The sequence below is a fragment of the Acipenser ruthenus genome, chromosome 1 (genome assembly GCF_902713425.1).
Source record: "Acipenser ruthenus chromosome 1, fAciRut3.2 maternal haplotype, whole genome shotgun sequence".
Taxonomy (NCBI): Eukaryota; Metazoa; Chordata; class Actinopteri; order Acipenseriformes; family Acipenseridae; genus Acipenser; species Acipenser ruthenus.
Genome location: NC_081189.1, coordinates 107,154,097 through 107,173,547, shown reverse-complemented (window position 1 = coordinate 107,173,547; position 19,451 = coordinate 107,154,097). Strand labels below are relative to the sequence as shown.

General features: G+C 38.1%; 1 protein-coding gene across 1 annotated transcript in view; it reads left to right on the top strand.

Annotated features, from left to right (window-relative positions):
• Positions 1-18,342, top strand: part of LOC117420926 (N-alpha-acetyltransferase 15, NatA auxiliary subunit-like) — a 51,285-nt gene extending 32,943 nt beyond the window's left edge. Inside the window, exons 9-20 of the mRNA XM_034034688.3 lie at positions 161-267; positions 1,933-2,005; positions 2,214-2,380; positions 3,513-3,665; positions 3,793-3,921; positions 4,808-5,021; positions 7,609-7,802; positions 8,367-8,475; positions 9,144-9,242; positions 9,335-9,478; positions 9,958-10,055; positions 18,002-18,342. Coding sequence (XP_033890579.1) covers positions 161-267; positions 1,933-2,005; positions 2,214-2,380; positions 3,513-3,665; positions 3,793-3,921; positions 4,808-5,021; positions 7,609-7,802; positions 8,367-8,475; positions 9,144-9,242; positions 9,335-9,478; positions 9,958-10,055; positions 18,002-18,202 — 1,688 coding nt within the window. The 3' untranslated portion in view covers positions 18,203-18,342. The remainder of the gene's footprint in view (positions 1-160; positions 268-1,932; positions 2,006-2,213; positions 2,381-3,512; positions 3,666-3,792; positions 3,922-4,807; positions 5,022-7,608; positions 7,803-8,366; positions 8,476-9,143; positions 9,243-9,334; positions 9,479-9,957; positions 10,056-18,001) is intronic.
• The last annotated feature ends 1,109 nt before the right edge of the window (positions 18,343-19,451 follow it).

Sequence of the window (19,451 nt, the reverse complement as noted above, 5' to 3'; positions counted from 1 at the left end):
ATCAGGTTGATATTTAACTTTGTCACAGCGAGTTGTACACAAAGCCAGTTCACCATAAAGACCTACAGTATGTCCATTTTGACTAAAACTTGAACAAAAGTAAATTCAGTGGTTTCTGTTGCTCTTGATCACTGTAATTTTTATATTTATTTTTGGTTAGGTGAAAAATTTAGGGAATGCTTGGATAAATATTTAAGATTGAACTTCAGCAAAGGTTGCCCTCCTGTTTTTACAACGTTGAAGTCCTTGTACCATGACAAAGAGAAGGTAAGTGTGTACAATTACAAGCTGTGCATTAGGGATAAGACAGTGTCTGTCCTATATGTAGGGGTCTACCTAAATCGCGATTTCGCGGAAATTGAGGGGTCATCGTGAAATTCACCTCTTTTAGGGGCCAATGCATACCAGACTAGTACGGAGAGGGGAAAAAAAAAAAAGAAACCTTGTTTAAATGAACTACTGCAAATGCAAGCGATGCAAACTACGTATCTAACTTCTGTAGACAGGCTTTTTTTTGTATTCCTTCGCCGTCCTGTGTGCATTGCACTTAGGCAAAAAAAAAAAAAAACATCCTTAGATAAATAACATTTAAAAAAAAATAGTCCAAAGTGGTTAACTTACTTGTTTACTGTTCAAATGACAACAATGCTTTAATAAGACTATTAGTGCGTCTGTACTGGCTTTTCTGTGACCTGTACTGAGGGTGGGACAGTCAGTGCTCCACTGTTTTGATTTAGGTTGCTAAAAATCTGGTTTTCAGCTTTGGAAGTAAAAATACCAAAAATGGATGACAAAGCAAAAAAAGCAAAGTATATTTCGGCTGAGGATCGTGTCAAGACATTTCCCAAGAAACTGTACATGCAGAAGGAGGTCGTTGTTTTGCACATCTTGTAATGTGGCTTTGGAGAAAATACAATCGATTGCTATTTAGCTTCAGAATCACACATTAAACAAAAGGCTACTACAGTGGCTGCTGAACAGAACATAAAACAAACAGCTTTCAGAAAACAAACTTCAAAGTCAGCACAGACAAAAAGTATTCCTGTTGGTTGTAGCCAAGTTAAATACTACAGGTACAATCAAGCACAGCAGCCTCGGTTCAAACAACCTGCTGCTGCTTACCTGCTGTCCACACCAGACGGCAGCAACTGCTGGGGGATGTTGCATGCTTGCCTTTAACAAATGACAGCACTCTGTTTTAGTAAGGAAGCAAGTACCACTATTTTTATGCTTTTATAGTGCTCTGAAATATTATCTACTTGGGTTTATTTAATGTTTAAACAGGTCCGTGAAATGTCTGCAAAATCCTAATTTTATTCCATAACCTACCTGTGAAAAACACGTCAATTTACTGCAATTTAAGTAGACCCTTACCTATATGCATTTTTAACTAAGGGTTGCTTATGAAGTTTACTGAATTTATGAAAGCAAGGCACAAGTGTAATGCCCTGTAATAGTGTAACTGAGTTACAGAAAATCCTAAGTCTGTGTGTTACCTATAGGAAATAGATGGCACTAATAGCTAATGTGTTGTTATTATTATTATTATTATTATTTATTTCTTAGCAGATTCCCTTATCCAGGGCGACTTACAATTGTTACAAGATATCACATTTTTACATACAATTACGCATTTATACAGTTGGGTTTTTACTGGAGCAATCTAGGTAAAGTACCTTGCTCAAGGGTACAGCAGCAGTGTCCCCCACCTGGGATTGAACCAACAACCCTCTGGTCAAGAGTCCAGAGCCCTAACCACTATTCCACACATTATGTGCGCATCTTAAGTTTGCTTAGTTCATATCTTGTTCATAGATGATGAATATTAGAATGTTAAAATAATACACATGATAGTTCATTTTAACCTGATTGTAATATGCATTTTATATAAATTTGCTAAATGTATTCATTTTATTTTTTTTTGGTTTACAGGTATCGATAATAGAGGAATTGGTAGTTGGTTACGAAACTAGTTTAAATAACTGCCGAATGTTTAATCCAAATGGTAAGTGAGAGTTTTAAGAAACGTACAATGTTTGTATATTTCCAGTTTGAATCGCAGAATTCTGTAAGATTAATTTTGAGTAGATACGTTTTGGCTAATGCCTTCCATGTTCTACATGGTTTTTATGTTGGAGTGTGTGTTGGTGTTATTGTAATGTTTTGACATTGTTTAGGAAACCAGTCACAGTTCTGTTGTCTTCATTTCACAGATGACGGTAAAGAGCCCCCTACCACTCTGCTTTGGGTCCAGTACTTCTTGGCCCAACATTTTGATCAGATCAGCCAGCAGTCCTTGGCACTAGAATACATCAATGCTGCTATTGAAAGTACACCCACTCTCATAGAACTGTTCCTTGTCAAAGCCAAAATATACAAGGTAAATGCGTAGATTTGGTTTTGCACCATAGCCCTGACTGTGTGTCTGAGTTCAAACTTCCAGTACTGTCAGGGCAGGGAGGTTCAATATAGCATTAACCCTTTGCAGTCCATTTATTAAGTGCATGTCAGGCGCGTCAGGTCCAATTTATTTTCACACGCGCAGTTAATTTTAGACACGCTGTTTAAGTGTTTTTTTTCCACAGTCAAACGGGTTTAAAAGGCCCTGCATATCAACAAAGCACTCACTAGGCATCTCCAGCCCTGCCTCACCCTTTCGTTCGCTATAGCTTTCACATATGCTAAGAAATAAATAATAATAATAATAATAATAATAATAATAATAGTCATACATACCGATCAATCATCTCCTGATCACTCGTTTTATCACCAAACGCCTCAATAATGCGATCCAAGTCATTATTTTATTACTATAACATCTGAAAAAAGCTCTGCAAATGTCTGTGATATTCTCTGAGCGCTGATGCAGTCACAGCCAGCTTGTTTCCTTATGGCCTCCATTATCAGATGCCAGGGGCAAGTATGTGACCAACAGTCCCTCATGGAAAACTTCATTTAACAAAAACAAAAAGTTCTGCAGAAATTCATAATTCAGTTTAATTGCCTGTTAATTAACAGGACTTCTGTGATTGCAAAGCAGATTTTCAGGCCTTCAATAAAAACTGGTTTATAAAATGTACTTGAATGTACTGTACAACCTATATCCTATATTGACCCTTACACTGCCCTCAAACCCAGGAATGTGCATGTGTTGCACATTGAATGTTGTACCAGTTTTGGCAACCACCATGACAGAGGGGAACAAATATCTGCCCAGTCATTCTATATTCTGAGTGAGCTAGGACAGCCAACACCATATAGCATGTTTTTTTATTGTTTGTTTGTTTGTTTGTTTGTTTTTTGGTATTGCTATCTAGATACATGGTAATACAAAACTGAAAACTAGCAGACTGCATAATAGGTTAAACTGTTCCCTCTGTAGCATGCCCAGAGTATCAGTTAAAATTCAGTTACGGTACAGTGGCTTAAAGGCATGACTGCTTGTTTGATAATCTCGTCTGTGTTTTTCTGCTGGTGTACCACTGTGCCTGTGTGTCTCTCCCTGTCCACAGCATGCTGGCAACATCAAGGAGGCAGTGAAGTGGATGGACGAGGCCCAGGCCCTGGACACAGCCGACAGGTTCATCAACTCCAAGTGCGCCAAGTACATGCTGAAGGCCAACATGATCAAGGAGGCTGAGGAGATGTGCTCCAAGTTTACCAGGGTGAGTCATTTCCATTGAAATTCTGGTGTTCGTTTGACCATGATGTGCATAAGGAATATTAAACTAGAGAGCCTAAGCCCTTGTAAAGCGTGTTTTCTCACACGGGTCTTGTGTCTCCTCTCTCTAGGAAGGTGCCTCAGCAGTGGAGAATCTCAACGAGATGCAGTGCATGTGGTTCCAGACAGAGTGTGCGCTGGCCTACAAGTCCATGAACAAGTACGGGGACGCACTGAAGAAGTGCCACGAGATTGAAAGAGTAAGTTGTCCATTTCCTAAAACTGACACTTTTTTGGATAATTTGCGGCGAAAATTAGAATGGCTGTACCTTTTTAGGCCCATATCTAAAAATGCTTTTTTTTTTTAATTTTTTTTTTTTTACACACACAATAGAATTGCAAAAAAAAAAGAAAACAAGTATATAAAAGTTATCAAATTTAATATTGCTTATTTAAGTTATGTAGTAATACTACTTTTCAAATTCAATGACAAATGTTTTGACTAAGTCTGTCTCGGACGATTGAAGGTATTGAAGAATGGGGATGGGGGTTTTGTTTCGTTTTAGTTTAATCAGAACCCTTGCTTACTAAATATCTCATTTGAAATGTTTGTCTTGAATTTTATACATTTATTTTAGTATTACAACATATACCATAGTGTTCTACATCTGGATGAATTATTTTCATGTTTGTTCTCCGTTGGGCTGGAGGGAAATCACTGCTCTTTTAAATATCATTGATTTGTAAAGAACCGATAATCCCAGAACAATCTAAATCCTTTTGAATGAGCTTTTATAACATCAATGCACAAAGCATTAAAAGCAGATGGCAGTTAAGAGATTATGCCCTGTGACGGTTATATCTGGACTGCCAGAACCAAAAATAGCCCCGCCTCCCCTCTCCAATTATGCAAAGATAACATCTTTTAAACATGTCTGATCTAGAAATATTAACTGCCGTGGGAAACGATTGCCTAGTGCCTGCTGCTTTTTCAACTCATTTCAGTGCTATTTTGAGAATGGATTGTACCATTGTTATCTTTCAGCATAGGACCCCTTTTAAGGTTGCTTTCTATGAGGTTACTCGGTAGTGCTGAAAGAGTTGAACTAACTTAGTTTTTATTTATTTATTTATTTCTCCTTTCAGCATTTTGTGGAGATCACAGACGACCAGTTTGACTTCCACACGTACTGCATGCGGAAGATGACTCTGCGCTCGTATGTGGACCTGCTGAAGCTGGAGGATGTGCTGCGCAGGCACCCTTTCTACTTCAAGGCTGCCAGGACTGCCATCGAGATCTACCTGACTCTCCATGACAACCCACTGACTGACGAGCATAAGGAGCTGGAGGCGGACACAGGTAACCTCCACCCCCCTCTGCTGTCCTTTTTCTGAACTAAATTTTTGTTTCAAGCCTGTGCAAAAGTCTCATGAGAATCGTTGAAATGTACCCTAATTGAGTATGCATGTCTTAAAATAAAAAATTGTTTTGGTATCCTATACCGTTTATGGTTGTCACAATTGTCAGCGCTTTCCGCACACTTCAGGGTGTTGTATTCTGTCATGCTCAGATGGCTCGGGCTTCTCCTTCCCAGAATCCTACTGGATAACTGGGTCAGGGTGCACGAGCAGTCCCATACAACTCAAGTACTCCAAACAGAAAAGTTGTTACTCTTATACCTGCCATTAGTTTATTTTTTTATTTTTTTTATTAGCACATGTATTGCATAGTATCAGTATACAGAATGTAGGATTTTGCTGTATTTCGTTCATTTCATTGACTCCTATAATAATCACTATGCTACATAGGAAACGTTTTTGGCTACAGATCTATCGGTGGGGTTATGACGGTGTTAGTTCAGACAAGACTATATTTAACCCCTAATGTCACTAGACACCCATTTCATACAATCTAGACCTAAACTAGAGAAACAAAATAATACATAACTAGGCTTGCTACTTTTCGATTGTAATCTGTAAAGCTCGTTAAACGTTGAATTCCCAAAAAATGAGTGACTGAAATAAATTTATATAGGATAAACGTCGGTAAAACCACTCACTATTTTTTTTTTTTACCAAAAATAATTTAAGAAATCATCTCGTCTGTGTAGTTTTTATACTTGTTGTCTGTCATGTCTCCGTTCCGCTCTGAATGGCTAGGGGTCGCTGTCAGTCAAATCAGTGGTTCCTTAATAGGCTAGTGTAGTTTCACCGTCAGCCATTTCATCCTGTCCTGAGGGCAGCAGTGTGGAGTAGTGGTTAGGGCTCTGGACTCTTGACCGGAGGGTCGTGGGTTCAATCCCAGGTGTGGGACATTGCTGCTGTACCCTTGAGCAAGGTACTTTACCTAGATTGCTCCAGTAAAAACCCAGCTGTATAAATGGGTAATTGTAGGTAAAAAAAATAATGTAACTGTATGTAAAAATAATGTGATGTCTTAAAACAATTGCCCTGGATAAGGGCGTCTGCTAAGAAATAAATAATAATAATAATCCCGTTGGCTGAAGTAGCGCTCTAATGCTCTCATTCGTTTAAATGACAATCATCAGACCGACTGTGCACTTTCATTTGCCAGCTGTAGCCTGTCATTCAAAGCGACTACTTTGAAATTAGCAGATTAAGGTGTAAGTAAGCGTTTGCTATTATAGGTGTATACGGTGACAGTTACTAGTTTGATTTGAAAATGGGGCGCAAGAGGAAAACACTTAATGAATATTGTGCACAATACCCTGATCGACGGCAGAAGTCTCCGCGGCAGGACGAAGCGGGCCAGTCTGCCTTGCCTCCAGTGAGACGAGTTGTGCTTAAGGAGGGGACGGAGCTCGGAATAAGTGCAAGTTAGTTCTGTTCAACTCTCTAATGTGGTGTTCTGTCTGCATATTGTTTTTATTTGTAAATGTATGCTATAAAAGTCTGTGTAATACACTTTTATATGCTGCATTTTCTATGGTTTATTTGAGACATTTTTAAAAAACTTGTGTAGGATCTATATCTAGGTATAACTTCGCTGTGACCAAACATTATTTCAATTAGAATGTTGGTAACCATGGTTTTGTTGCATGTCGAATATGATAGAGGTTTCTCTAAATGAGACGTTTCTCAATGGCATAGTCTTTTTTTTTTTTTAAGCATAAAGGTCGATTTCACCCATGCTCTGCTTGAATTGAAAAATAGATCGAAAAAAACTGTAAATTCTTTCAAAAATAAACGTCGATATTAATCGATGAGGCTAAAAAATAAAAATCGAATAGTAGCAAGCCTATACATAACATTTCATTCATTCTTGTACTCTAGTAGTATTGCACTCACTAGTAGAATTTTCTAATGTCGTATTTTAATTCTTGCCATTGTTGACTTGTCACCTCTGCATGTTAAGAAGATAAATGATGGTGTTTTTATGGTAGGTTGCAATGCAGCGTTTTAAAGAGACACTCCCAAAAAAATGAAACGCCAGTGGAGACGCGTCTCTCTAAGCTTACACTGAGAGCATTCAGGTCAGATATTGAATGAAATTGAGGAGATCCTAAGAGCAGTTCTTACAAAACATTCATGGTTGTGTTCTCTTGGTTCAGTTTTTATTTTATTTTATAGAGTGTTTTTGGTTTCATTATTTATATTCACTTACTAAATGTATGTACAATCTGTTTGTCACATTATGGTTAACTGTATGTGCATTCCTTTTGACTTAATGTCTTATATCTGAAATGGACCATCATTTGCTGACATGGTGTAGTGGTAAAACAAAAGTATGCAATGCTGGCAAGTGACAGTGAAGTGGGATTTGTATTTCATTTATTTGTTCCCATGCAGATTTAAGGCAACGCTTTTAGCTGAATCGATAGTTTTTCCACTTGTATAAGAATTCCTGGTGGGTGCTTACCATCCCCAATTTGTTCCCTGTGGGGTCATGCTGTATCCCTGTTGTGACGTATGCCTCGTCTTCAAAGCGAACCTGTCTGACAAGGAGCTGAAGAAGCTGCGAAACAAGCAGCGGAGAGCACAGAAGAAGGCTCAGCTGGAGGAGGAGAAGAAGAACGCGGAGAAGGAAAAGCAGCTGAAGAACCAGAAGAAGAAGAAGGAGGACGATGATGAGGAGATTGGAGGACCCAAGGAAGAGCTCATACCAGACAAACTAGCGAAGGTACACTAGGGACTCAACCTGCAAATAACAACTATTGAGACTGAAGATTCGGAACAACTGGGGATGCTATACTCAGCCAGAACTCTTGCTTACTAAATATCATATACCTCATAGTAGATTATGGTCTCCTTTTTAAATAAATACCTGCAAAAGATTTTATTGAGCAATGAGTCATTCTGTGCTATAGAGGTACAAAACAAAATGTCTGTCCACAGTCATGGCACAAAGATTTTGGTTGTACAGTAAGAAAACAAATGCATATATTTTAATCTCATACATATTTTAGAATTTCTTTCACTCTTAAACATTCCATGTCATTTTAGCTTGCTTCGATTTAAAGACAATTCTGTTTGCTAAAGCAAATGTTTAAATAGACGATACAATAGACCCTTTTTTTAACTTATACCCCTATAGCAGAGAATAACATCAACCCAAGGCCCAAGTACAGAGGATGAGTATCTCTGGAAGCAGGGATATGGGTGCCTTAAAATAGCATCATACATACGAGATATCCAGCTCTGGTTTCATTTTTTATTTTAACTTTTTTTTAATTTCTCTATGTAGGTAGAAAATCCACTTGAAGAAGCCATTAAATTCTTGACACCGTTGAAAAACCTAGTGAAAAAGAAAATCGAGACTCACCTCCTCGCGTTTGAGATCTACTTCAGAAAAGGTGAGTCGTTTCACTGTGCGCCCTGCTTGTCAGGGCAGAAGTACTGTGGCAAACACAGATCAGCTAAGCAGCACTGAGCTATGCTTTTTTTGTGGCTGCGAGTGGTGGTTCATATTTAACCTTTCTGAAAGTTGACCATATGCCTTTGATAGAAAACCATTTGATTTTATGTATTTTTTGCTGACAAAAAGAAAAATCACTTTGTTTTTCCATGCCGGACTCCAAATCTTGTCTCAAAGTTCTGATGTGTCCCTTAGAGCCGGAGTCAAGTTGCCTGACCAAGGTTTAAGTACAGCGCTACATGAGAGCTGTAGACACGCATTCAGTTATTTTTTTATGAATGGCATATGGTCAGCTATAAATTGACAAGCATGAATTTTATTATCAACCTTATTGACATTAATCTTTTACATTTTATATGTGCTGTTAATGTGGGCTGTGACCTACTTCCTCTCCTATCTGGCACATTATGGTGTGAGCTACATCTTTGGAAGCTGTTGTCTGGTTTTGATGAAACGATGCAATCCTTGGTCATCTTGGTGTCAAAGTCAACCAACTTTGTTTCCTGCTAATGTATTGCTTGTAAGAATCCTGGTGAAAACTGTTGCACACACGTTCTGTCCTGAGTGAATGATGCATTGAACATTGTTTGTGTATTTCCTTCGCAGAGAAGTTCCTTCTGATGCTGCAGTCAATGAAGAGGGCTTTTGCTATTGACCCCCACCACCCCTGGCTCCATCAGTGTTTAGTTCGTTTCTTTAAAGCAGGTGCGGTCCACTTTAGTATTTTAATATCTTAAATGCGTGGCAGATGTGAAGATGCTTTCCTGAATCACTGACTTGCGCTTTTGTGTTCACAGTATCGGAGAACAAAGACTTGCCGGAGTCGGTTCTCACAGTCCTGAAGCAGGAAATGAGGCGGCTGTTTGGGGAAACCTGTGCAAAGAGCTTTAATGAAGCCTTCCTCAGAAAGCACTCCACTTCGATTCCTCACAGAGTAGCAGGTACATTCTTTTAGGGCTTTTTATACATGACCTAAAATCATGCAACACAAACTAAGAAGTATCTACAAATGGCTACCTGTTATAATACAAGGTGTGCTCTAAACTAGACACCTATACTCTAAAACCAGAAATGATGCATTGTCCCACTGCTTTTTGCTACACCTGCTTGAGCACCTGTATTTCTTCTCCTAATAGTCAGAAAAAATGTGCACCCTCTGCTGGACATGTTAGTAATATGTAACTTTACTACTGAAAAACAGTATGGTTCTAAAATGTGATTCTGCTTGCTATTGTAGGGAACGTTTTTTAATGTCAGATTTAGCTTGCTTTGGTTTTACACTTCAATATGTTCAATATTGTATATGCATTTCTTGTAGAAATAACCACCTTACTTGTAAAATACCTACTAGATATAGATTAATGTCATAATATATCAATTTCAAAGGGTCTCTATATGCTTTACCAATGTGTTCCTGCAGCTGCCAAAATGATGTACTACTTGGACAGCTCCACAGAGAAGAAGGCTATAGAGCTAGCTACTGCACTTGACGAGTCCCTCAACAATAGGAGTGTTGTGGTAAGGCAATGAATCGCCAGAATCCTAGTGCTGCAACCAACAGCCATGTATTTTTGCATCAATGGACCGACCTGCTTTTTCTGTTAGATTAATCAACATGCATACAGAATTGTAGTGCTAGGACAAATATATCAGAATATTCTAACGAGTATTTTTTTTACATGTATTTGGATACAAAAATCAGATGTTCGTATTCACTACAAATGACAAAAATACCTTGCACTTATTTACCGTTTCACCAGAATTTGCGTGACAGTTTAAAAAAAAATAATAATAATTAAAAAATACAACAAAAAAAATGGCAAATGAAAGCACTCTGTGTGATATGTGAAAGTACATGTATGTTTATATTTGCCTCTATTAAAGTTTTAGACAGCAAAGAGTAAACAAACCAGATTATGGGCGCGCACTCCTAGTGATCTCTATGGAAAGCCATCTGGGACAAACGCGTTGTGCTGCGCGAGCCAGAATCTCATGGGACAGAAAAAAAGGCAAGCATGTCATTCTGAAATGCCTCGCTTAAACAGTACCCAACTTCCTGAAAATGTTGTATAGTCATTTTTATATAGATTGTATATATTATCTTACGGTCATTTAATTTATGGGGGATGAAGTTTTAAATGTACTCTCACCAGTTAATAATATTCATTCTGAATGAATTGTTTGTTGTGGTTGTTGCATTGAATTGCGCATGCATGCCTGTGCAAGTGCTGTGTTTTTTTTTTTTGGTTTTTTTTGCAAACTTGATTTCATGTCCTTATTGGAGTGCAAATAGTTTTTCTTGTGTTAAGCAAATAGTGTAAGTTACGTGTTTTTTTTCCGCTGTCAGGAAGTCCTTTACTTAAATATTTTAGATATTCTTATATTCGGCACAGTAACCAGTTCTATTTTCTGGGAACGTACAGTACCAGTCAAAAGTTTGAGTACACTTGCTGGAAACTAGGTTTTTTTCATAATTGACAGTGTTTTACGTTGTATACGTTTCTGTAAATACTTGAAAATGAAAACATGTTACAATATACAAAACAAAACATAAGGAGTATCAAAGCAATGTTCAAGAAAATTGTCTCTAAATCTTGGATTCCTCAAAATAGCCACCATTTGCCTTAATAACAGCCTCACAAACACGAGGCATTCGGTTAACAAGTTTCAGCAGGAAATCACCCGACATGTCTTCCCAGCTCTTCTGCAGCAGTTCCCAGAGAGGTCTGGAGACTGGGCAGGCCAGGTCATTAGATTGAGTTGTCCTTCACTTTCCTTCTTCGCCAGACAGTTCTTGCACAACTTTGAGGTGTGTTTCGGGTCATTATCTTGCTGAAGAATGAAGGACTGCCCAACTAGCCGTAATCCTGATGGAATGGCATGCCTCTGAAGTATGCTATGATAGCCATGCTGGTTGAGCTTGCCATGGACTTGGTAAAGATCACCAACTCTGTCACCAGCAAAGCAACCCCAGACCACGACACTGCCTCCTCCATGCTTGACAGTGGGAACCACACATGCAGAACTCATGCGCTCACCCTCTCTGCGTCTTACAAATACTTCGCGGTTGGACCCAAATATTTCAAATTTTGACTCATCGGTCCATAAGACCGATTTCCACTCCTCAAATGTCCAGTTTCTGTGTTTTTTGGCCCAGGCAAGTCTCTTCCTCTTATTCTGCACTCTTAACAATGGTTTCTTTGCAGCAATTCTTCCAGTTAGGCCAGCTTCACGCAATCTCCTCTGAACAGTTGATGTTGAAACATCTGTACTTCTAGTAGCATTTAGCTGAGCTTGTATTTCAGGGGCAGTTAATCGCCGGTTTCGCAGACTTGTGACTCGAATGAACTTGTTCTCTGATTTCTGAGGTCACCCTTGCCTGCCTTACCTTGTTCGGGCCTCATGAGTGCCAGTTTCTTCAAATTGTTTGATGGTCTTGACCACAGCAGTTACAGACACTTGCAAAGTTCTTGCGATTTGTCTTAAAGATTGACCTTCATTTCTTAAAGTAATTACAGACTTTTTTTCTTTGCTTAACTGAGCGTATTTTGCCATTTTCTGCTCCCTTACATTCAGGAATGACAAACTTGTGCCTATGCTGCCTATATTTATAGTAATCATAGACCCTCATCTGTTAATTGGTGATAAAAGGTTAGTTAGGTAACATGCTAGTTAACTCGGAGAACATCTAACAAAGACACTTTTATACTTAGGCCAGTGTTCCAACACCGTGTTATACACATTTCAGACTTTTAACTGACTTGGGCTTCAGACTGAAATCCCCTTGCTTTGGGTGACCATTTCATTGAAATTGACAAGATTTACATTTTCATTTAAAAAATGTTTTGAATGCAATTCACTTATGATTATCAACTTATACAAGTACACATATCATATAATGAAATATTAAGTCTTTATAGACACGTTTATACAGTTAAAAGCATAGATAATCATGAAAAATCTGGTTTCAAGCAGGTGTACTCAAACTTTTGACTGGTACTGTGTGTGTGTGTGTGTGTATATAATATATATATACATATATATATATGTGTATATATATATATGTATATATATATATATATATGTATATATATGTGTATATATATATATATGTATATATATATATATATGTGTATATATGTGTATATATATGTGTATATATGTGTATATATATGTATATATATGTATATATATGTATATATATATATATATATATATATATATATATATATATATATATATATATATGTATATATATATATATATGTATATATATATATATATGTATATATATATATATATATATATATATATATATATATATATATATATGTATATATACACATACACACACACACACACACACTACCGGTCAAAAGTTTTAGAACACCTCAATTTTTCCAGTTTTTATTGCAATTTACGCAGTTTAATGTCTCAATGTACTCTGAAATTAAAGCATAGAACAAATAAACAATTGGAGATAAAAAAGAAATCATGGAATCGTTTTGTTTAACAAAATGTAATCTGAATTTTTGACTCATCAAAGTAGCCACCTTTTGCAGATATAACAGCCAAACACACTCGTGGCATTCTTTCTACAATGGAAATCAAATATTGTTGGGAAGAACTTTCCGAACACTGTTGCAGAAGTTCCCACAAATGTGTTGCACTTGTAGGTTGCTTTGCTTTCACCCTTCTGTCCAGTTCATCCCAAACCAGCTCAATGGGGTTTAAGTCTGGAGACTCTGCTGGCCATTCCCTGATTTGAAGCCTACCGTCTTGTTCTTTTCTTCTAAGGTAGTTCTGACATAGCCTGGAGGTATGTTTTGGGTCATTATCTTGCTGTAGGATGAACCCCTGACCAACTAGGCGTATACCAGAGGGTATTGCATGGCGCTGCAAAATGCTGTGGTAGCAGTTTTGGTTCAGGGTGCCACTCACTCTGTGCAAGTCGTCGACTCTGGATCCAGCAAAAGAGCCCCAGACCATCACGCTTCCTCCTCCATGTTTGACAGTTGGTGTCACACACCAAGGAACCATCCTTTCGCCTACTCAACGTCCTACAAAAACCCTGCGTGATGAACCGAAGATTTCAAATTTTGATTCATCGGTCCATAAGACCTTCCAGTCTTCAGTAGTCCACTGGCGGTGCTTCATGGCCCAGGCAAGCCTCTTTTTCTTATTTTGCCATCTTAGCAATGGCTTTCTTACTGCCACTCGACCTGTCAAACCTGCAGCTCAAAGTCTTCTCTTCACAGTTGAAACTGAGACTTGCTTACTTCGACCAGTGTTAAGCTATGCTTGAAGCTGTTGTCCTGTGAGCCGCCTATAACGCAAGCTGTTGACTCTCAGAAAATTGTCTTCTGATTCTGTTGTGGCTTTGGGTCTGCCAGACCTCTTCCTGTCAGAGTTTCCTCCAGTTTCCAAGTGCCTTTTGATGGTGTAGGAAACTGTACTCACTGACACCTTGGCTTTCTTTGCAATTTCTCTAAAGGAAAGACCTACACTTTTAAGGGTTATAATGGTCCGTCTGTCTTCCTTTGTTAATTGCCTTTTTCTCGCCATTGAGAGCAATATACTACTTCCTGCAGTACAATACTGTCCAAATAATGCTTAAGAGGGTGTAGTAACACAGTCTGTTCCAACACTGCTTTTATACAGACAGAGGGTTTGTAAGTAATTAACAAAAGTTGGGACACCTGTAGGAATTGTTAGCATCAACTTTCAAGGCTTAATTTACTTCCATTGCTGCAGAACAGCTGTAAGTTGTTAACCCATTACTTGTTCCCTGAAAGACCTTTTTGTATAACTCTGAAATGTACATTATTTTTCAGTTTTTGGTAACAAACTTTTTTTTTTAACCTCTGGCGGTTTACCGCTTACCTTTTGTACCATTTCAGGTTATTCACTGGACTTGAACTGCTTAAATTTCAATAAAAACTGGAAAAATGGGGGTGTTCTAAAACTTTTGACCGGTAGTGTGTGCAGATATATATATATATATATTAGTGCCTATATTAAGTATTCACCCCCTTGGACATTTTCACAGTTTGTGTTACAACCTGAAATCTTGATGAATTTAAATGGGATTTTTTTTCCTTTTGATTTAACACAACCTACTCAACACTTTCAATGTGTGAAAAAAATGGGGGGGTGAAAAAACAAATCAATTAAAAATAAAAACCTGAAAAGTCTTCATTAGATAAGTATTCTCCCCCTTTGCTATGACACTCCTAAATTAAGCTCAGGTGCAACCAATTGCCTTCAGAATTCACACTAAGTTAAATGGAGTCCATCTGTGTGCAATAAAAGTGGTTCACATGATTTCAGATTAAATACACCTGTCTCTGTAAGGTCCCACAGTTGGGTAGTGCATTCAAAGCAAAGATACTACCATGAAGACCAAGGAGCTTTCAAAACAACTCCAGGATAAAGTTGTGGAAAGCTGGGTAAGAAGGGCATCGGTCAGAGAAGCCAGCAAGAGGCCAATGACAACTCTGAAAGACCTACAGCGTTCCATGGCTGAGATGGAAGAAACTGTCCATGTGTCAACAATAGCTCAGGTACTCCACACATCTGGCCTGTATGGAAGAGTGGCAAGAAGGAAGCCATTTCTGAAAAAAGCCCAAGTAGTATCCCGCTGGGAATTTGCAAAAAGGCATGTGGGAGACTCTGAAAAGATGTGGCAAAAGATTCTGTGGTCCGATGAAACAAAAATTGAACTATTTGGCCTAAATGCAATGTGTTATGTCTGGCGCAAACCCAACACAACACAGCACATCACCCAGGTAACACCATCCCTGAAGCATGGTGGTGGCAGCATCATGCTATGGGGATGCTTTTCATCGGCAGGGACTGGGAAGCTTGTCAGGGTAGAGGGCAAAATGGATAGAGCTAAATACAGGCAAATCCTTGAGGAAAATCTGCTTCAGTCTGCAAAAGACCCAAGACTGGAACGGAGATTCACCTTTTAGCAGGACAGTGACCCCAAGCACACAGCCAAAGCGACACTGGAGTGGCTTAACAAGAAAGTGAATGTCTTAGAATGGCCCAGTCAAAGCCCAGACCTCAATCCGTTTGAGAATCTGTGACAAGACTTAAAGATTGCTGTCCACCAACGATCCCCATCCAACTTGACAGAGCTTGAACAATTTTGCCAAGAAGAATGGCCGAATATTGCAGGATTCAGATGTGCAAACCTGGTAGAGATTTACCCCAAATGACTCACAGCTGTAATTGCTGCCAAAGGTGATTCTACCAAGTATTGACTCAGGGGGGTGAATACTTATCTAACCAAGACATTTCTGTTTTTTTTTATTTCATTAACGGTTTCACAATAAAAATTCTCTTGCCTCTTCAAAGTGTTGAGTAGGTTGTGTAAATCCAAGGAAAAAAAATCCCATTTAAATGCATCAAGATTTCAGGTTGTAACACAACAAACTGTGAAAACGTTCAAGGGGGGTGAATACTTACTATAGGCACTGTATATATAATTATTAGTCGAATAAACCGCTATGGAATAAGACCATTTTGCTACCTACTTTCCAGACAGGTAGCAAATCCTCACTACTGCCTTAAAAAGTTAACTTCTAGCCCTGATACTATATATTTGTTGCGACTTTCTGTTATGTGGAATGTAATAAACGAGAAGCAAAACAGTGAGTTTTTTTCACCTTCAAATAAAACAAATGTGGAAATAGCGCTGTGAAGTGTTAAGTTAAATTTCAGTTTTAGTTTGGTTGTTCAGCTACAGAAAGGCACACGTAAACCTTGTGTTATTAGTTTATGAAAACGTGTATGGCCAGTGTTTACTGTGAAGAAATGGCAATGGCAAGGAATAAAAAAAATTAAATGGTGTCTGTACTATTTATTTCAGGAATAAACAAAACAACGTTTAACTTTAACTGCTATTTGGCATCCTTTGTTTTGTAGTTAATTCACTGGGGTAAAGTAAGTCCTACACAACTTATTCTTTACTCCTGGGATATTTTTCTATTTTAACGTGCTACGTATTGTAAGGTAAAATAAAGGCTGCTATGCTGTCTCTGCCTGCGTTCAGAGCAATATAATGGCTTTGATTACTTTTTGAAAAACGAACAAATATCCGAACGAATATTTAAATTGAGCGACTATCCAAACTTGAAAATCCTGTGTTCATCCCAGCACTACAGAAGTGATAGTTTTGTTACTTTTAACAAATATCAATCTCATAGGGTTATTAATGGTTTATTATAAACTTCTTGGATTGTCTCAGCCAGTCAGATTCTGTGGAGTGGTAGATGCCCTCTTAACCCTTTGCGGTCCATTTATTAATCGCGCGTCAGGCACGCCAGGTCTAATTAATTTTCACACGCGCAGTTACTTTTATACGCGCTGTTTAAAAGTATTTTTTTTCACAGTCAAACGGGTTTAAATGGCCCTGCATATCAACAAAGCACACACTAGGCATCTCCAGCCCCTCCCCAGCCTTTTGTTTGCTATAGCGTTCAGCTGTGTAAGAAATAAATAATAATAATAATAATAATAATAATAATAATAGTCGTACATACCGATCGATCATCTCCCGATCACTCGTTTTATCACCAAACTCCTCAATAATGCGATCCAAGTCATTATTTTATTACTATAACATCTGAAAAAAACTCTGCAAATGTCCATGATAGTCTCAGTGCGCTGACGCACTTAGCCAGCTTGTTTATTATGGACGCCCATTATCTGATACCTGATACCATGTATGACTATTCATGAAATACGCCTTTTTTTTTTTTTTTTTTTTTTTCCCCCCCCCGACTTGTCTCGGCTCCTGTCGCTACCACTCGGCAATTGAATGGTTTTCTCGGCTTTTTCCGGAGAAAAAACGACTAAACACCTGTTTATTGCGTTGCTATAATGATGTCGGACCCAGTCCGACAAAGGACCTGTGAGGAATAATTGCAATGTCGGACCCAGTCCGACAATGGACCGCAAAGGGTTAAACTTAACAGGACTTTAGAGACTCGCTTTAAACTGCAACATACACTTCAAGAAACAGTCCAAAATATAACACACTTTTTAACATTTGTTCAGTGTATATAATGGCATTGATACTCTCTATAGTCAGCATCACCTGTAGATAATTGATCTGTCACCGTGATCAATAATCTACCAGGCATCGACCACTGTGTCAAATTAAGTATATTTAAATGATCGGAAGCCAGGAGTTTAATGTTAACTTTTCCTCCCTTATAGTTTGTATGGACAACTCTTTTCAGTGATCTTGCAGTTTTAAAATGTTACTTTGTGCAATCAGTTTAGGGCAGATTTGCCTGACTGTTCAAACTCTTGGCAGCTTGTCATTTCAATATTCTACCTAAACAAGGGAAGTTCTGAAACCCAGGACTGGGTGTAGGATGAGGTGAGACTTTCAAGCCCAGTGATTCTGGGGAGTCAACAAATTTACATCAAATGTGTTCTTTTCTTGTCAGATCTCCACAGATGTGCTGGAAGGCCTATGTAACGGAAGCCTGGGAGACAATAAAGAAACAGCAGAGATGTACAGAGCAGACTGTCACAAGATGTACCCTCACACACTGGCATTCATGCCCCCTGGCTACGAGGAGAACATGAAGATCACTGTGAACGGAGACGCCTCTGCCGAGCCCGAGGAGATCGGCAACGACATGTGAACGAGACGGTCTCCTGTTCTCTCTCTTCTCTCTCACCACGACCGATATTTTTTTTTTTTTTTGTCATGCACCTGCAGTACTGCGTTTTGAAGTTTATATCAATAAGGACTGTATGATTGATTGTGTTTGGGGGGGGGGGGGTATAAAAAGAAAATAGGAAATTCCATTTTACATTTTTTTAATCCTGCTGACAACTTTCTTCTAAATGAAAATAAATAATAATAAAAAATAAAAACACACCACAAATATTCTCTGGAAACGATTACGTGTGTGACAGGTTATTCTAAGACGTAATATTTAGTTATATTAAGTCTACCTTATCCTAATATCAGCTTCCCATGTTTTTAAACTAATTTATAAAAGAAAATATATATATTAGAGGCTGTTACAAATAACAGTAGTTGTGTGCCAAAAGTACTTCCAACTAAACTAAATTGTTTGTGCTATTCGGCTATGCTGAATAGCACAAACAACTAAACAGCAGGGTTTTGTTTGTTAATTGCCAGCCAAGTTGAAGTGTGCACAAAAGACAATAGGAAAAAGACAAATGGTTGTTACCCAGAGTAGGATGGCAAATGCACTGGTCTGCATTATTTTTAGGGTAACAAAAAAAGAAAAGAAACCACAGTGTGTGACACAGCTGCATCTTGGGAATAATTTCAGTATTCAGTATATTAATGTTTATTTAATTTTTCCTTTGTTCCAGAAACAATAATAAAATAAACGGAATTATTTATTGCATATGATAATCAGCCTAATCTCAGTTAAAAAGCATTTGCCCCCCATACTCAATTCTATGAGAATGCCCTTTAGATTAAACGGCTCAGGACTAGAAAACTTTATTTTTCTTGAACAAGGATCAGCAGTGATGTCCCTTTGCAGGCTGTGCTAGTCAGATGTATGCAGCAGAATAAGCTGCATTTCAATCGAGATCCCTCTGGATGTTTTCCACCGTGTAAGGTTGATTTTTTTTTTTTTTTTTTTTTTTTTAAATATATTTTTTTGTAATACTTGAAGCCTTGTGTTTCTATAGAGAATAGTACTATAGCAGTTTCAGGCACGCCCCAGACTTTGTACCTTTTCAGAATGGGGGCCAATTTTTAATTTTTTTTTTTTTTCAGAACCAGACTAGCTTCTTTTTTCAGTTGTAAAGTTAATACCCTTGTCAAACACAGGAGGTACCAAATATACAATGCAATAAACTGTTTTGAAAAAGTATCTCTTGGATGTGTGTTCCCGGCCCCCACCA